This window comes from Geotrypetes seraphini, chromosome 4, assembly GCF_902459505.1.
Source record: "Geotrypetes seraphini chromosome 4, aGeoSer1.1, whole genome shotgun sequence".
NCBI lineage: Eukaryota > Metazoa > Chordata > Amphibia > Gymnophiona > Dermophiidae > Geotrypetes > Geotrypetes seraphini.
Genome location: NC_047087.1, coordinates 284,773,148 through 284,792,174, shown reverse-complemented (window position 1 = coordinate 284,792,174; position 19,027 = coordinate 284,773,148). Strand labels below are relative to the sequence as shown.

Here is a 19,027-nt window from a genome sequence, read left to right as displayed (position 1 = left end):
TTGCTGCAAACAACATCCACTCACCTGCAATCTTGAGATGGGCATGAAAATGTCGGTGGGTCAATAAGGGCTCAGGCAATTCACCCAAAAATATCTTCAGCAGGGTAGCCACATCGTTTGGATGAAACTCACCCGAGTCCAGATCAATATCGCCCCCATTGTTCAAAACGTCTTTTAGCATCTGCTGTCTGATGCTGTTACCAGGCACACGAAACAATCCCTCAGTACGGAGATCTTCATGGAGAGGAAAGGTACAGACAAAAACATCACCATGAAAGTTTCCATAAACTACTTTTTCTCTTACCATACTAAATGTACTTTAAAACCGTATTTATATAGAAATAGAAAACAAGTTCATCAAAAAGCACTTTATGTTAAAATAATTCAAAATGTGATTTAACTGTTCCAGTGCCAATACTCTGTATTTCTGGATGCAGCACTACTAGTAAAGTCACTTGATATGGACTACAGTATCCCATCTGCACAATCTTAAATACATAGAAAGATTTCAGATGCTTTTTTGTAAGTACATCACCCTTTTCTTTGTAAGTTCCATTTCCATTTGCCTGAGTAAATGTGTCTAATGTCCACACAGAAGGCCACTTGGGAAGCAGTGATAATCATACTGTATGATTTGATTAAAAAAAAAAAAAAGCTAAACTAATATCTAGCTCAAACATGCTGACTTTAGTAAAAGGGGCAATATCTGAATGAGTAGCTGGCAAGGTGGGAGGAGATAAGGCAGTGTACCAAATTGAAAACAACCATAAAAAAGGAAACAGCTCTTTAAGTTAAATAAAATGGAAAGGGAAAGAAAACAATTTTGGGGTTAATTGCTTTCAAGTCCCTCTTCTTTCCTTCTTTATAACTGCCATGAGTCTCCATAATGGGACATTCCACCTGAATGGAAAACCGCAATTATCTTTTGCACTTAAAAGACACTAACCCCCTCTTCTATGAAACTGCGCTAGCGATTTCTAGTGTGGGGAGCCGCGCTGAATGGCCTGCACTGCTTCAGATGCTCCAAGGAACTCAATAAGCATCGGGAGCAGCACGGACCATTCAGCGCGGCTCCCTGCGCTAGAAACCGCTAGCGCGGTTTCGTAGAAGAGGGGGCAAGAGAGCCAAAGAATCCTCTTAATTACCGTGTCCATCTTCCATGTGCCCTTTCTTTCCATGCTTGCAAAAAACACTTGTAACAACTTGGCATAATTTTTTTTTTTAAGAAAATACAAATGCCCTACATCCTGGACAGACAGACTTTAGATCTATCTACAAAGGAGTACACTCTATAACAGATTTTATTTATATTGATCATAATCAATACTATGACATGTTTCTGATCTCCTTAGATCTCTCTGCAACTTTCGATTTAGTAGATCGTGACATTATTTTATAGAGGTTAGCATATAGAATTGAATAGAAATAAAACAAAACAAAAGGAATAAAGGTAATATCTTTTTTTTTTTTTTAAATTAAACTTAGTGCATTATTTGATTAGCTTTCAAAGGTAACCCTTCTTCAGATCAGAAATAGGCAAACATTGACAACTGTCAGTACATATAAGTGAAACATTAAAGCATTTCAGTGATAGTCCCATACGAAAGAGGAATGGGTAAGGTGAAAGAAAAAAAAAAGGGGGGGCTGGGTGGATAAGAGACAGACATGGGCAGCCTGCAATGCAATAGGAAAACAATGTCCTTGTTGAGTTCTGTTTTGTGGGTATCAAAATATTTTATAATTTTGATTTCAAAATTTCCTTTTAGAATTCTCACCATAAAATCATTGATGCAATGTTCTGGTTTGTTGAAGTGTTGTCCCACGGAGGTGATATCCTGGTTGGCATTGCAGTTTTTAATATATCATCTATGTAAATCGATCCTAGTTATTAGCTTCTGGCTTGTTTCTTCAATATAGCACCCTTCTTTACACTTTTTGCATTGAACGATATATACCACATTAGAAGAATTACCTTATACTGAATGTTTTTCCCATGTGAGAGACCGTGGGGTCCTGTGAAATGTGTTGGCAAAGTTTGCAGTTTGGTATATTGCAGAGATGTGTGGCAGTCTCTTCCTTGTGAGTTTGTGTTGTGAGTGTGTTTTTCACCAGTTTTTGTTTTTTAGATTAGATGGCTGTTGGAAGGCCAGAATGGGTGGAGCTGGGAATATTTCTTTCAGTAATTCATTCTCCTGTAGTAATGGCTGTAGGTTTTTAAAAATAATTTCTCTCAGTTTTTCCAACTCTGGGTTGTATGTCACCACCAAGGGGAATTTTTCTGTGGTTTTCTCATCTTTGTACTGCAATAGGTTTCCTCTGGAAGGAAGCAATATTCTTGGAGATTATTTTGAAACTTTATCCTTTTTGTTTAAGAGATTCAGTCAGGATTTTGAGGTGTTTCTCTCTCTCTCTTAGGTCAGAGCAGATACGGTGGTATCATGTGGCTTGGTTGTGTACGATATGTAAGAGGTGGAAGCTCGAGCTGTGGAAATAGCTGCATCTGTCTGTGGGTTTCCTGTTGATAGAAACTGTGATGTTAAGAACGCTGGCTTTTTCTGAGGAGAATTTTGAATTTGATTGTAGGATGGTGTGTATTGAAAGAATTGTAAAAATGTTTGAGAGTCTCGTCTCCCTCAGTCCAAATCATAAAAATGTCATCAGTATAATCGATAGTATTTTAGAGGTTCTGTCTGATATGCCGTGTGGTGCCATCCTGTTGCCCAAAACCGTGCCCATGATTTGCAGATAGATATTGTTGTGAATTAGAATGAATTTGATTAATTACCCACAGGTCTAGAGCAATCAGTTTTTACGATCGCTAAAACTTCATTTGGAATAGCCGAGTGATGTCAGTGCATCAATTGCTTGACTATTTTGCATGGGGTTTTAGCTAGTTTGTATGGCTGGATCGGAAAATGGGCGATCAAGGGGAAAAACATGCGGTGGGCCGTTTTGTGCACTGGGTAGATAACAGCGATCATCGCTAAAGTGAAAACAGGTGACTTTAGTGCACCTCCAAATAGTTGTGAGTGGGATTGTTTTGAGATGAGCGCAGGAGAAGTAGCAGTGAATGGGACAGTTTATAGAAGACGAAGGGCATTGGTTTGGTTATATGGATGATAGAATGAGTGGTTGGAATTACCGTATTTTCGCGGATATAACGCGCACCATTGTAAAACGCGCACAGGGGTATAGCGCGCAGAAATCACGATGATATGTACAAAAACTTTTCTATACCGCGCTCAGGAATATAACGCGCATGCTGCCCGACTCTCCTCTGGCCACCCCGACTCTCCTTTCGCTCTCCCCGACTCTCCTCTGGCCACCCCGACTCTCCTTTCGCCCTCCCCGACTCTCCTCTGGTTGCCCCGACTCACCCTGACTTTCGGTGCACTGCCCCGACTCTCCTCTGGTTGCCCCGACTCACCGTTCACCCGCCCTGACTTTCGGTGCACTGCCCCGCCTCTCCGTGCCTGTCCCCCTTGAAGATCTGCCTGTCCCCCCTTGAAGTCCTGTCCCCATCCTGAAAGCCTGATGCCCCCCCTCGACGTCCGATTCTTCTCCCCCCTCGGCAGGACCACTCGCACCCCCACCCCGAAGGACCGCCGACTCCCCGACAATATTGGGCCAGGAAGGAGCCCAAATCCTCCTGGCCACGGCGACCCCCTAACCCCACCCCGCACTACATTACGGGCAGGAGGGATCCCAGGCCCTCCTGCCCTCGACGCAAACCCCTCCCCCCAATGCCCGCCCCCCCCAAGAACCTCCGCCCGTCCCCCAGCCGACCCGCGACCCCCCTGGCCGACCCCCACGACACCCCCACCCGCCTTCCCCGTACTTTGTGTAGTTGGGCCAGAAGGGAGCCCAAACCCTCCTGGCCACGGCGACCCCCTAACCCCACCCCGCACTACATTACGGGCAGGAGGGATCCCAGGCCCTCCTGCCCTCGACGCAAACCCCCCTCCCCCCCAGCCGACCCGCGACCCCCCTGGCCGACCCCCCCACCCCCCTTACCTTTGGAAGTTGGCCGGACAGACGGGAGCCAAACCCGCCTGTCCGGCAGGCAGCCAACGAAGGAATGAGGCCGGATTGGCCCATCCGTCCTAAAGCTCCGCCTACTGGTGGGGCCTAAGGCGCGTGGGCCAATCAGAATAGGCCCTGGAGCCTTAGGTCCCACCTGGGGGCGCGGCCTGAGACACATGGCCGGGTTTGGCCCATGTGCCTCAGGCCGCGCCACCAGGTGGGACCTAAGGCTCCAGGGCCTATTCTGATTGGCCCACGCGCCTTAGGCCCCACCAGTAGGCGGAGCTGTAGGACGGATGGGCCAATCCGGCCTCATTCCTTCGTTGGCTGCCTGCCGGACAGGCGGGTTTGGCTCCCGTCTGTCCGGCCAACTTCCAAAGGTACGGGGAAGGGGGGTTGGGGGGTCGTGGGGGTCGGCCAGGGGGGTCGCGGGTCGGCTGGGGTGGAGGGGGGTTTGCGTCGAGGGCAGGAGGGCCTGGGATCCCTCCTGCCCGTAATGTAGGGGGGGGTGGGGTTAGGGGGTCGCCGTGGCCAGGAGGGTTTGGGCTCCCTTCTGGCCCAACTACACAAAGTACGGGGAAGGCGGGTGGGGGTGTCGTGGGGGTCGGCCAGGGGGGTCGCGGGTCGGCTGGGGGACGGGCGGAGGTTCTTGGGGGGGGGGGCGGTCGTTGGGGGGGGGGGGTTTGCGTCGAGGGCAGGAGGGCCTGGGATCCCTCCTGCCCGTAATGTAGTGCGGGGTGGGGTTAGGGGGTCGCCGTGGCCAGGAGGGTTTGGGCTCCCTCCTGGCCCGATATTGTTGGGGAGTCGGCGGTCCTTCGGGGTGAGGGTGCGAGTGGTCCTGCCGGGGGGGGGGATGTATCGGACGTCGGGGAGTCGGCCGGGCAAGAGGGCTTGGGCTCCCTCTTGCTCCGATCGTGGATGCGGGTGCGGGTGGGAGCGCGTGCGAGCGGTCGTTCGGGGTGGGGGTGCGAGCGGTCCTGCTGGGGGGGTGAATCGGGCATCGGGCGGGGTGGGAACTATGTTTAAAAACTTTTGTATACCGCGCTCAGGCATATAACGCGCGAGGGGTATGCGCGGTACGTAAAATCACGTATAACGCGCGCGTTATATCCGCGAAAATACGGTAGTTAGCTTGGATATGAGAGAGCGATTGAGTGAATAAGACATGTATTTAGCTTGGGTGTGTATCAAGTGTATGCTAATGTATAGTTGAGAGAAGATGGTAGGAGCATGGTTGATAGTATGGTCTGAGTAAAGCTAACATTCGGGTGATTTTGGTGGGTAAGGCATGTGTTTAGTTGTGCGTCACATAACTTCTGATATGGTGCATAAGGCTTAACGCATATGAGTATGGTTGGCCAAATGCATTGGGGTGGAGCCAGATATTCGGGATCGTATGTGCAGGCAGTGTTTAAAAGGATCCAGTGGCCGGCGGTGTTTTTGATTGCCACTGACATCGATGTACTCAGAATGGGTTTGGATTACTCTTCTAACATTATAGTTGGTTGGGGTACCATTAAAGAAGTACAAGATTGATGGGGCTAATTATTAACATATAAGCAAAGATTCTGAGTGCAGTTTAACAGGGGTTTTAGGCGTTCAGTTTTTGTGTTTTATATGTATGTTGTAGTGGGTGTCCCCTCCTGAAGAACCCAAGACTAGCGAAACTCAAGTCGGAAGGAGTCCTTTGAGTCTTTGTATTGTAATTCAAATAGGAAAGCTGCGACGCAGAGGAACCGCCAATCATACTACAAAGATAAGTAAAAGTGATTTAAAAAAAAAAAAAAAATCTATATATCGCTGCATTACCTGCTATATCTCCGACATATTTCCGGTTATACCTAACCTCTTTCGGCTCACTAATGTAATTGAAATTTGTTACCAATGTACTTGACAATATTCTCTGTAACATCACTGTATATGTAGTCTCTTCCTCTGTAAACTGCTCTGAACTGCTTGTGGTATTGCGGTATACAAATAAAAGTTATTATTATATATATATATATATATATATATATATATATATATATATATACACATATACAGTAAAACCTTGGATTGCAAGTAACTTGGTTTGCATGTGTTTTGCAAGATAAGCAAAACATTTTATTAAATTTTACCTTGATATACAAGCAATGTCTTGCAATACAAGTACATAGAGTATACACATATCACATTATCACAACTGAGCCGAAGGTTCTTCTCTCTCTGACCCTGCAAGAGTGTAATGACTGTTCTAAATAAGCAAAGTCTTGCAATACAAGTACATACAGTATACACGCGTCACATCATCACAACTGAGCCGATGGTTCTCTCTCTGATGCTGCAGGAGTGTACTGACTGTTCTAAATTAACGAGGTCTTGCAATACAAGTATGTACTGTATAGTATTTTGTATTAAAGTTTTTGGGCTGCGGAACGAATCGTCTGAGTTTCCATTATTTCCTATGGGGAAATTCGCTTTGATATACAAGTGCTTTGGATTACAAGATGCTTCTGGAACGAATTATGCTCGCAAACCAAGGTTATATCCTATATAATAAAAACCTAAATGCGCATGCGCACTTAGGGTTTTGTGATCCCTGCCGCCGTGTTTTCTGTTCCGTGGCTGAATTCTATTTTAGAACACGGCGACAGGGAACAGCATGGCAAAGGAGAAGGGCAAGCAGAGGAGCGCCATGAGCAGGTCAGAGAGCGACAGCGACAGGGTGAAGGCGTTGGTGACAGTGCGCAGTTGCTGGTGCTTGAGAATCACCAGGATGATAGTGCAGTTACCTTCCCGGTCTCCTGAGCCGCGTACTCACTGCCCCAATTGCCGGCCATGGTGGCTGTCGCTGCGCTCAGGGTGAAATCGCCCAGTACCGCGTGGATCAAGGCTGGGCTCGGGGTCAGCTCCAGCACGCGCTCTGTCAGGTTGGGCAGCGAGGCGCACCTGCGACTCCATCAGGCGCGGTGACGGCAGGACGTGGGCACAGGGAGGCGGCATCACTCGGTGGTGCGGGAAAATTCCGCATCACACCCGCCACCGCTGCCCGCTCGCCGTATTGTCTAGCCCCTCCCCCTCTCTTTCTTCCGGGTGGTTCGGATGGCTGGCAACGTAGACAGCTGTTGCCAATGCAAACGAAGCTTCTATTACCTCAGGGAACTAGGGCTGGGGTGGGAAGGAAATTGGACCCAGATAGGAGAAGGCAGGAACTCGGTTCAGGTAGATCATTACTACACTGCCTCAGGTCGATTAGTACACACTACTAATGCCATAAGAGGGCTGCATTGAGAACCAACTCAGAAAAGGCTAACTGTATTGTAACACCTTTACAAAAGTACAAGTATTGGTTATGGTTTAATAATGTACTGATTATCCTCTAGGATGCACACTTAGGGTTTCGTGTTCCCAGCCGCAGTGATCTCTGGGTCTGTGCCGAATTCTATTTTAGAACACGGCGGCAGGGAACACTCTGGCAATTCCCCCTCCCACCCTCACTCACCAAAGCAGCCTGCTGAGGTTCGCCGGCTGGCTATAGAGAACCTCGCAGGCCACTCTCCACCTGGTAGCATGTTCCCTCTGACGCGAACCTCAGCAGGCTGCTTTGAAGAGGAGCCTCGTGCCAGTGGGAGGGAGGGTAAGAACAGCTGCTATCTCAATAAAAATTATTCTAAAAAAAACAAAAACAGGCATGGCACAACACAGGGCAGGGGGAGAGGGGGGCTGCTTTGTGGGGGAGGGGACAGGAAGAGACACAGACAGAAAGAATGACAGACAGACAGTGTCCAAGGAGAGAGAGACAAAGAAAATAAAACAGACAGACATCTACTCTAGCACCCGTTAATGTAACTGGCTTAAACACTAGTATATATATATATAAAAAGGTGGTAACAATATTGGATTATGAGTGACATGGAATGGGCGGTTGGGACATTGATGGTCCCATGGTAAACCTTGCCTATCCTGTGGCATATTGATTATGGGTCTGAGCACATCATATTATTCAAAAATATTTGAATTATTATTTGAAATTAGACTTGTGTTCTTTTGAGGATTGAAATTATACACAAGCATTGACTTTAAGTGCACTTCTAGTGTGAATGGTAATGAATATGCATAAGACAGACCTGCATGCCAAGCTGTTACTCATACACGCCTGCCCATGCAGTCTGTATGTGAAAATGGCTGCTGCAAGTTCCAGCAGCAATTTGGCAAGATTTATTTATTTCAAATTATTCATAACCCGCCTATCTACAAATCTAGGCGAGGAAAATAAGCAAATAAAACTGACAAAATACAGAGACAAAACACATCAAGAATATCATAAAAACCTCATAAAACATCAAAGCATCATTGCACAATCACAGACAATATCAATAAATCAGACAATTTCAGAAGATCACAGCGGTCATTTTGGGATTGGAGCCAGCTTGGACAGGATTTGTTCCATGTCGGTTCTAATCCCAGAATGACTATCACAACATCCAATGGCAATCTCATGAGACTGCCATTGGAACTTGCAGCAGCTATTTTTGTTATGGAGATTGCATGGGCAGAAATGTATAGGGATCGTCCCTGCTCCACTTTGCAACTGGATCACCAGGGCTGTAAGGTAAGCCCATTGGGTCCGGGGGAGGGGGATTGTCTACATGGCAGAATGGGGAGGAAGTGGGAGTTTCCAGTTTGGGGTGGGGGCACCTCGGGGAAGAGAGAGAATAGGAGGAATGCCACAGGGAAAAAGAAAGGAAGAAAGGAGAGAGAGAGGAATACTTGAATTTAAATCCCTGATTTATATTTTTCCCCCCAAAAAGAAGGGAGAAATATTACCTTGGTTTACATTCAAGTATATACAGCATTGGACAATATGTACAAGCGTATTTTATAACACACCAAGTGTACAAAACTGTTTATTCCAGGAGTTGCTCCTGCTCTACTACAAGGTATTAGCGATCTACGAGACTTTATGTTGTTATTTTGCAATTTAACAGTAATAAAATTAGCAGTGTGCTCATTTGCTTACTTTTGTGTAGGTAGTCAACAAGCTGATAGATCTGGGCAATGCCTTCTTCTGTTAATGATGCTCCAAATATCAACCCTTTGTCTAGAAATCAGAAAACAGAAAAGTGATGCATTCACAATATAAAACAATGCCAAACATCTGCTACTGCTAAACAGATGGGAGGATAAATCTGACAGCATTGACATAGACCTGTTCTTTACCAGTTCAGAAAATCCTGCAAACATCTCACAAATCAGGATGAAAGCAGACAATCAGATTCTTCCATCATATTAGGTGATGCTCTCCAGAAATGGTCTGAGTGCTTAAAGGATTACTTCAATTACCCACCTCCACTATTGAATAGTCATTTAACCCATGGCTTTTAGGTTATCTGAGACATTTGTTCTGGATACATTTTCATATGAATAGAGGGTTGACCTATGCATTCATTTTGTAAAAACTTTAATATTGACTACAAAGTAGAGTTTTTCAATTATATTTACCGGTACTCTATGTATATACGAGGTCTGACAATTAAGTATTTAGATCAATGCTGTCTTGTTAAAATGTTTATTTTATTTTTATGTTTCCTCTAACTCTACTTTTCACTTCTCTATTACCCTCCAGGTACTTTAGTTAGATTGTGAGCCTTCGGGACAGTAAGGGAATTTTTCAAGTACCTTTCTTATTTCTAATCTTAATGTATATTTTCTGTAAACCGCTTAGAACCTAACGGATGTAGCGGTATATAAGAAATAAATTACATTACATTACATTAAGCTCGTGAACTCATCCTAGAAACAGTGCTATATACCTTACTGCTGAATATTACTAAGGTCACCTTCGAAGTACTTCCCCTTGGGAAGCTATGCACGGACACCAGTGTCTAGTCCACCCTTCAAAGCAATTTTGGAACCCTTTTTCTGGAATTCCCTTCAGAGCAGTTGTCATCAAAATGTCTTCCTTTCAATATTTCCTTTATCTTCAAGTAAAGAAAAAAAGTCATTGGGGACCAGATCAGGTGAATAGGAAAGGTGTTCCAATACAAGTTATTTGTTTTCTGGCAAAAATCTCTCTCACAAACAGTGCTGTGTGAGCTGGTGCATTGTCGTGATGCAAGAGCCATGAGTTGTTGGCAAAAAGTTAGGTCGTTTTTGTCTAACTTTTTCACACAGCCTTTTCAGCACTTCCAAACAATAAACTTGGTTAACTGTTTGTCCAGTTGGTACAAATTCATAATATCAAAAAAGGTTAACAACATCGTTTAGACTCTTGATTTGGACTGGCGGAACTTTTTTGGTCGCGGAGAACTGGCTACCTTCCATTGGGCACTTTGATGCTTTGTTTCAGGGTCATATTGGTACACCCATATTTCATCACCAGTGTTAACACAGCCCCTCCAAAAGGTCTTGGCAAACTTAAGACTCTCTTTTGCTTTTGTTCATTGATGAACTCCTTCAGAACCATTTTTGTACACACCTTTCTCATGCCATGATTTTCAATTAAGATTTTCCTGTTTCTCTATCGACGTTTACTTGGTCTGCTATGCTTCTCACAGTCAGCTGACAATTCTGACGCACAATTCCACAAATTTTTGCAATGTTTTCATCAGTTCTGCTCGTTACTGGCCGCCCTGACCTTTCTTCATCAGTGACACTTTCTCTCCCCCTCAGAAAAACGTTTAATCCATTTGCACACTGCCGTTTTCTTCATGGCATTATCCCCATATACTTGGATTAATATGCCCCTGATTTCACTTCCACTGTTGCCAAATTTAACAAGAAATTTAATGTTTATTTGTTGCTCTAATTCAAGCTCTGACATCCTTGCAACGGCACACATAAACATGCAACAATTATTAATGAATGTCACTCAGCAAGACACCGCCACATGTCGAACACAGTTGTGAGACACTGATATACCAAGGTTATGAAACCTTACCAAGTTGATTGAACAATGCTGCCAACATAAGTGCACGGAGGCAAGTTCACGAACTTAATTATTAGACTTGATATACCCCCATTCATTTTTCTATACCGTTCTCCCAAGGGAGCTCATAACGGTTTACATGAATTTATTCAGGTACTCAAACATTTTCCCCTGTCTGTCTTATCTAATCTAAACCTTAAATTTATATACCGCATCATCTCCATGAGAATGGAGCTCGACACGGTTTACAAGAACTTAAAATAGTGGGTAGAGAAGAAGAAAAAGGATTACATGAACTTATGTGTAGAAGGGGGGAGAGAAAGGGGGGAAGGATAGAGCTACAATTTGCTGAAAAGCCAGGTTTTCAGTTGTTTGCGGAATAACTGAAGGGAGCTCAGGTTCCGCAGCGGGGTGGTGAGGTCGTTCCAAAGACCTGTGATTTTGAAGAGAAGGGATTTTCCCAGTTTGCTTGAATAGTGGATGCCGCATGGAGAGGGGAAGGCTAGTTTAAGCCTTTGGGCAGTTCTGGAGGAGTCGGGACTGGAGGAGTTGAAAGACAGTGGGATAAGAGGAGGCAGGATTCCGTGAATGATCTTGAAAGCCAGGCAGGAACATTTGAAATGGATTCTGGAGATTATTGGGAGCCAGTGAAGTTTGGCAAGGAGTGGGGAGGCATGGTCAGACTTGCGTGTATGTATATATATATATATATATATATATATATATATATATATATATATATATATATATATATATATATATATATATATATCAGGGGGTTAATTTTTAAAGATGAAAACCTGAAATGTTCTTATTTTGAACATTTTGTAAAGAAGTTCATCACTATGTCCAAGATACTTAGAACCTAACGGATGTAGCGGTATATAAGAAATAAATTACATTACATTACATACTGTAAAGCAGTGTATTGCAAACTGTGTGCCGTGGCACACCAGAGTGCCTCCTGAGATTTCTGGTGTGCCGTAACACACTGGCGAGGAGGAGAGTTGCCCATGCTGGCCTAAAGGATGTGCCTCTCGCAGCGAGAGCCACATCCTGTAGAAAGTCAGCCGGCACAGATGACTCTCCTCCTGGCCGGTGTCTATCTTCATCTCCCCGCACCTCCCGGATCCCTCCACCGGCGGGATCGTGGCCAGACGGGCCTTCACGCACGATGTCACTGCATCGACTTCCGGGTGCCTTCCGGCCAGGGCACTGGATTTAGTGTGCAGCCGGCTGGAAAGTTTGTGACACACTGCTGTAAACGAATCTGTCTGCTGCTAGAGATTCTTAAAGGGCAATCTCCTTCAAAGTCACAACAGTGGGGTCTTTAGTACAGCACCTAGACACTTGTTAGTAGATGCAGGGCCACTAAGTTCAAGTTCCTCAGTACCTACTCTTCTGGCCAGCAAAATCTTAACAGCAAGGTACCTGAACATGATTTGGCTCTAGTCCAGTGTGGTTAAGCTTCTGCAACATTATATCTGCCATGATATTCTAGAGCAAGGGTGCCCAAATAGTCAATCACGATCGACCAGCAGATCACAAAGGCAACGTGAGTCGATCGCGTTGCCTTTGCAATCTTTTTCTCCCTGCTGCTTCCCTGACGTCGGAGAGGAAGTTCTGGGACAGCCAATCGCTGCACTATGGCCCCCTTTTACTAAACCGTGATAGTGGTTTTTAGCGCAGGGAGCCTATGAGCATCGGGAGCTGCGAGGGGCATTCAACGCAGCTCCCTGCGCTAAAAACCGCTATCGCAGTTTTGTAAAAGGGGAGAGGGTATATTTGTCTATTTTTGTATAGTTGTTACTGAGGTGACATTGCATATTTTAAAGTCATCTGCCTTGACATCTGAAAAAACCCCGAATACAAATGATAAATTAACATTTTCTCTGCATACAGTGTGCTTTGTGTTTTTTAAAATTTTATTATTGGTAGATCATTTTGACTTGGTCATTTTAAAAGTAGCTCACAAGCCAAAAAAGTGGGGGCACCCCTGGTCTAAAGCTTAGGAAGAAGACCCGCTTTCAGTTTCAGAATTTAGTTTTATTTCTTTCATTTAATAACTGCCTCTTGCCAGTGCCATCCCAACAGTTTGCAACATAACAGATCTATCTATCTATCTGTACAATTATCCAGGCATCTACACCATGGGCCCTTTAAACAAAGCCACAGTAGAATGCTGCTGTGGTAAATGCACTGAAGCCCAAAGCAATTGAATGGGTTTTGGTGCATTTTCCACAGCTTTGTAAAAGAAGCCCTGTATATATTTGCAATGCTTGGCTAAATTCCAGGTCCACATTGAGACTTCCCCAATGCTAGCTGAAGAGTATGAGGCAGTTAGAGCAGATACTCGGCAGCACTCTCTGCTTACGTGCTATCTGCTTCCAACCTGGACAGCATGGTTTTGGGAGGAAGCCTCTACCTCCAACTTCTTTGCTGTACTCGGCAAAGACTGAGAAGCTTTATTTACTTCAAGAACTATATAGTTTTTGGCTTTTTGTCAAATTAATTCAGCATTTATTTATTTATTTATTCAAATTTTCTATACCGTTCTCCCAGGGGAGCTCACAACGGTTTACATGCATTTATTCAGGTACTCAAGCAGTTTTCCCTCTCTGTCCCGGTGGGCTCATAATCTATCTAACGTACCTGGAGCAATGGGGGGATTAAGTGACTTGCCCAGGGTCACAAGGAGTAGCGTGGGTTTGAACCCACAACCTCAGGGTGCTGAGGCTGTAGCTTTAACCACCGCGTCAAAATATCATATAATTTCAGTGCCAAAAATGTCAAATTCTTGAGCAAAGGTTTTGGTCATTGAAACATGATGGCAGATAAAGGCCAAATGGCCCATCCACTCTGCCCATTCACAGTATCCATTATCTCTTCCTCTCTCTAAGAGATCCAACATGCCGAGTTTTTATGCTTAATTTTTCTACCAGCAACTCAGTAAACAGAATAAAGTAGACAGAGCATAATGTAAATAAGAATGTAATTAATGCTCTTTTCATTCGGTGATGATCTGCAAACAAATAAGCCATGCAGGATTATTAATATCACTCAATTATATGAATCTACTTTACTTCACAGCCTGACATCATGCAAACAGACTTTTTCCCTGAACAGCAATTTCAGTGGAAGCTTCCAAGCATTTTACTAAGCCTGTCAAACATCTTTAAAAGGTGAAAAGAAACTAACTCCGGTGTTAAAGAATATAGAAAAGCAAGTGTCTAAATCAGGGGTGCCCAATATGTCGATCGCGATCGACCGGGAAGGCAACGTGACTCGATCGCGGAGCCCATCCCGTGATAGATTCGTGTTGCCGTCACGATCTACCAGCCGATCAGCCTTCCTTTCTGGGACGTCAAAGCTGCCGCCGCCTGGCATCCAGTTTAGTCTATTTTTTGTCATTTCGGGGGGGGGGGGGGGGGGGCGGTGGCAGCAGCAGCCTGAAAAAGAAATCATCCTGGCTGGGGTCGGTGTCATGCTCCGGAGCTTCTACAGCCTTCCTATCTGGCCCTCTCCCTTCTACTTGCATCCGGCCACACCCCCTGCTCCGCGGCTCTCTTCGGCAACTCAGCAGCAGCGATCGACACAAGCTTCTGACGTCGGGGCCTACCCTCTGCGAGTCCCGCTTGTTTCAACTTCCTTTTTCTACAAAAGCGGGACTCGCAGAGGGAAGGCCTCGATGTCGGCAGCCTGTCTTGATCACCGTTGCTGACGAGTTGCTGAAGAGGGCCGCAGGGCAGGATGTGTGTCTGGATACAGGTGGAAGGGAGATGGCCAGATGCAGGACTCGTGGGTGAGGGAGGAGAACGAGAGAGAGAAAGAGAGAGGGAGGGAAACAAAAGGAAATATTTCATACCGGGCTGGGCCGGAGAGGAGGGAGGGTGGAAAAATTCTGGCTACAAGAAAAGGGCAAAAAGCTGAAAATGGAGATAGTGACACAAAGAAGAGAAAGGGTAAGCAGGACCTACTGAATAAGGATAGAGATACAGAGGGGACATGAAGAGGAGATGAAATAGAGACATAGAAGTAATGCTGAAAAAGGGGAGGGAGGAGATAAAGACATTGAAAGGGCAAATGGTGAACATGGGTAAAGACAAGGACAGAGACAAATGAAGATTCTGAAAAAGTGGTGAGATAGAGATATAGGTTAGATGGACACAAAGAAGGGTGATGCTGGAAAATAGGTGGAATGGTAATTCTGACAGACACAGAAGGGAAATGCTGGATCAAGGAGAGATGGGGCTCAGGCTGGATGGAATAGGGAGAAATGCCTGGTTGGCTCAGAACTTCCTCTCCTACATCAGAATTGATGTCGGGGAGCGGAATGCTGTTCAGCACAACGCTTTTGCAGGGAGAGCTTGGGGCGGCGGTGGCTTGGGGGCTGTTCTCCGATGGCTGCGGCGGCAGACAGAGTGGCTTGGGGGGAGGGTAGGGAGAAAAAAGAAAGGGGGCAGGCAGGGAGACAGAAAGAAGGAGGAACAGGGAGACAGAAAGAAAGGGAGGCAAGGAAACAGAAAGAAAAAAGTTGGGGGAGAGAATGAGGTCTGGAGGAGAGGAAACATACAGGAGACTGAAAGAAGGTTAGAAAGATTGGATGCACAGTCAGAAGAAGAAAGTGCAACCAGAGACTCATGAAATCACCAAACAACAAAGGTAGGAAAAATGATTTTATTTTCAATTTAGTGATCAAAATGTGTCCGTTTTGAGAATTTATATCTGCTGTCTATATTTTGCACTATGGCTCCCTTTTACTAAACCACAATAGTGTTTTTTAGCACAGGGAGCCTATGAGCATTTAGAGCAGCGTGGGGCATTTAGCGCAACTCCCTGTGCTAAAAACTGCTAGTGTGGTTCAGTAAAAAGGGAGGGAATATATTTGTCTATTTTGGTATGGTTGTTACTGAGGTGACATTGCATAAAGTCATCTGCCGTGATCTCTCTGAAAAAACCCCAGAATATGAATGATAATTAATATTTTTTCTGCTTTTCAGTGTGCTTTGTGGTTTTTTTTTAATTTCATTATTGGTAGATCATTTTGACTTGGTCATTTTAAAAGTAGCTCGCAAGCCCAAAAAGTGTGGGCACCCCTGGTCTAAATGATCTAACGAAGACCAAAACAAAAATCACATCTTAGTATAAGCACCATCATGCAACTCTAGGTAGTATACTGTCCCTTTCCAGGCAAAAAATGTTAATAGGTACAACATACTGGAGATGAAAACCTCCTTTTCCACCATTTAACTTTCTTAACATTCGTTATGCTGTGCAACTGGCTACAGTAAGTCAGAGAAGCTAGGGTGAAGAATTATCACAACAAAAACCCAAAGAGCAGGGTGTTTGGATGTATCATCCTACAAATCCCAGAAATAGGAAAAATCTAAAAGATGAGAAAAAATTATGGCTTCATGGCCTTTGTACAGCTAATTAGTATTTACTGAAGCACTTATCTCGCAACTTTTTCCCAAGGTGAGTTTAATATTCAAGTTAAAGTTCTCAGAACATGAGTCAACCTTATTAAACCTAGAGCTATGTTTTAACCCTAAAATTAGTTCATTCAGAACTAGACTGTTGCACACTGATGCAGTAGTTCGTGGATGCACAGAAAGCATCTTTCATAAGCAGTAAACAAAACTAAAAAAAAACCCAGAACCAATGGCCAAATCTTCAACTGGATGATCATTTTCACTTCAGAGGAATTTTGAGTTAAATTTGAGAAACCAACATGCAATATTTCTCTCTTAAAAGAAATCTATAGTTTCCTACATCGGCAGACACTTGACCACAGAGTGGCAATGCTGCTCCATGACAAACTAACAGAGAAGTCTAATCCTAGTAATAAAATAGTACTGAACAGCATCAAGAGAGAACATTTCAGCAAAGGTAAGAAAAATCAAAACAGCCTTACCAAAGGACTACAAAGCAATTTAATCACCTAAGGAAATCATGCGAATGGCAATTTATAGTGACTGATCAATTTTCTTACCATGGCCAATGCTAAAAATTCAGGAGTTGATATTCAACAAGGTTTAAAGCTGGCTATCCCTGGATATTCAGCAGTACTGTGCAGTTAAGAGCTATTGAATATCCCCGCTGATCACAGGAGCAATGTGCAATTAGTGTCGGGGTGGTCTGAGTACAAAGTCAGGGAGATACAGGCACTGGCCATATTCAGCATCAGTACCTGCAAAGCATCACACAAAAAGCAGTCCTGTCTTTACTTGCTTAGCTATGCAGGTGCCGGCACTGAATATCAGCTGGGGCCTGCAAAATTTCTGTGTCAGTAGCTGATCCAAATATTCTATGCTGGTCCTTGGCCAATATCAGAATATCTTTCAATATATTTCATAACTAGCATCAAGGAGGGTTTCACAGTCTTTGTTAGTCCAAACTGAAAATTCCCCCTCTGCCAAAAACATTCATTATATATACTAGTGTGAGCTTCCTTTAATTTAATAATGGCTTCCCAAATATTTTTGGGACAAATGTTGTTTTCATATATTTATGAAACATTATAATGAATACTGTATCGTAATTACAACATTGTTCTCTTTATTGTTATCTGCCCAGAACCAATTGGGATAGGGCAGACTACAAATAAATCTAACTATTCAAGGCTGAATTAATTCTGTCTGCAGTTGTCAGCAGCTTAAAAACCGCTGATCACCTTCAGAGCTTATTACAAACCTTTGCGTTTCAGGAAGTTCAGGGAGCGGAAGAATCCAGCAGCAGTTCCATTGCTGCCAGGAAGCTTTGGGTCCTCCTCTCCAATAAGCTGTGCAAATTCTGTACCAGGCAGGTCAATTAGCCTTGTGATGTTACTGACTACCAACTCAGTGAATACTTCTGGCTTGTCGTGGCGCAGTTTCTCCACAAAGAAATCTGGATTGAAAATGATAGGCCTATTCCGAAGAGAAGCATCATTGCATATGACGATGCTGCAGAGTGTATCACTGCAATGAGAAAAAAAGCCTGTATTAACACATAAAAACCTTTTAGAATGTAAATTTTATTAAAAATAAACATAAATAGAAACTAAATTTTAAATTTGGGAAAAATTTGACTTTAAAAAGCTCCCACAATGTAATACATCTTCTAAAAACCAGTGTTCACCCAAAACAATTTTGAGCACCAAATTCCAAGCTGAAAGGAAAGATTATTCTATAATTTGAAATTCATAGCACAAACACATCTAGTGGAATCACTGAAGTACAACAAAATGACATTCAGAACTAGCGTTTTGCATTTACCGTTCAAAAAAACTGAACATGAATATGCCCCCAGCAAGTCATAATAAGAATTTGTGGCAATTACTCAAAAGCACAGATTGAATCACACTGAGGAGAGGTGACAGTTCAGGAAATTCAAACCAAATATAAAAGAAAATTAAAAAAAGAAATGAAACACCAATTCAACATAAGACAAACTGAATGTAGGATTATAGTAAATTCTAATAAAAGACAGATTCATGGAGCATCATATTGTCAGCTGTTAGAATTTTACAACAAAAAAGTTACTTTTACAGTGTATCATGGCTTCTGCTATGGCTGCTACACCAGAGGAATGTGAAGCAGAAGCAATAAAATTGTTAGTTACTTACAAATTTTAAACAATATGACACCAGCATTCATGTGAAGTGGCAGTTTAATTGCACTGGCAATATGACTGCATTGTCAAAGCATTACATTCAGCTGTTTCATCTAATAAAACCTATGCTAGAAATACTCCCTTGATTGTTGAAAACACCATATTGCTACTGCATTAAACTTTCTCATCCAGATCAGATCTCTAAATAGCATAATTTCCAGTCCCAGGTTATTACATCCAACACATTTCTCAATCACTATATTAAATAAATATGGAGAAAAGTCTTACAAGAGTGCAGAAAGCTTGTGGAGAGGCATTCAAAAGGCAGAGATCACAGGAGACTTACTCCTCCGTTTCAGGGACAAAGAAGCCCTAGTGCTGAAGCAGCCTATGCAAATTCCAGACATGCTACCAAAGACAGTGGCACATTGTATATTCCGAAAAGAGGTGCCTGGCCAAACCTGGCATGAAACTATACTATGGCCGCACAGACAAACTGTT

At 43.8% G+C, this 19,027-nt stretch overlaps 1 protein-coding gene across 2 annotated transcripts in view; it reads right to left on the bottom strand.

The window, feature by feature from the left end:
• Positions 1 to 19,027, bottom strand: part of ARHGAP19 (Rho GTPase activating protein 19) — a 118,329-nt gene that overhangs the window by 59,386 nt on the left and 39,916 nt on the right. For both annotated transcript variants that reach the window (XM_033943242.1, XM_033943241.1), the window contains exons 2-4: positions 17,627 to 17,892; positions 9,026 to 9,106; positions 25 to 234 (exon numbers count right to left, since the gene is read on the bottom strand). In XM_033943242.1, coding sequence (XP_033799133.1) covers positions 25 to 234; positions 9,026 to 9,106; positions 17,627 to 17,892 — 557 coding nt within the window. The remainder of the gene's footprint in view (positions 1 to 24; positions 235 to 9,025; positions 9,107 to 17,626; positions 17,893 to 19,027) is intronic.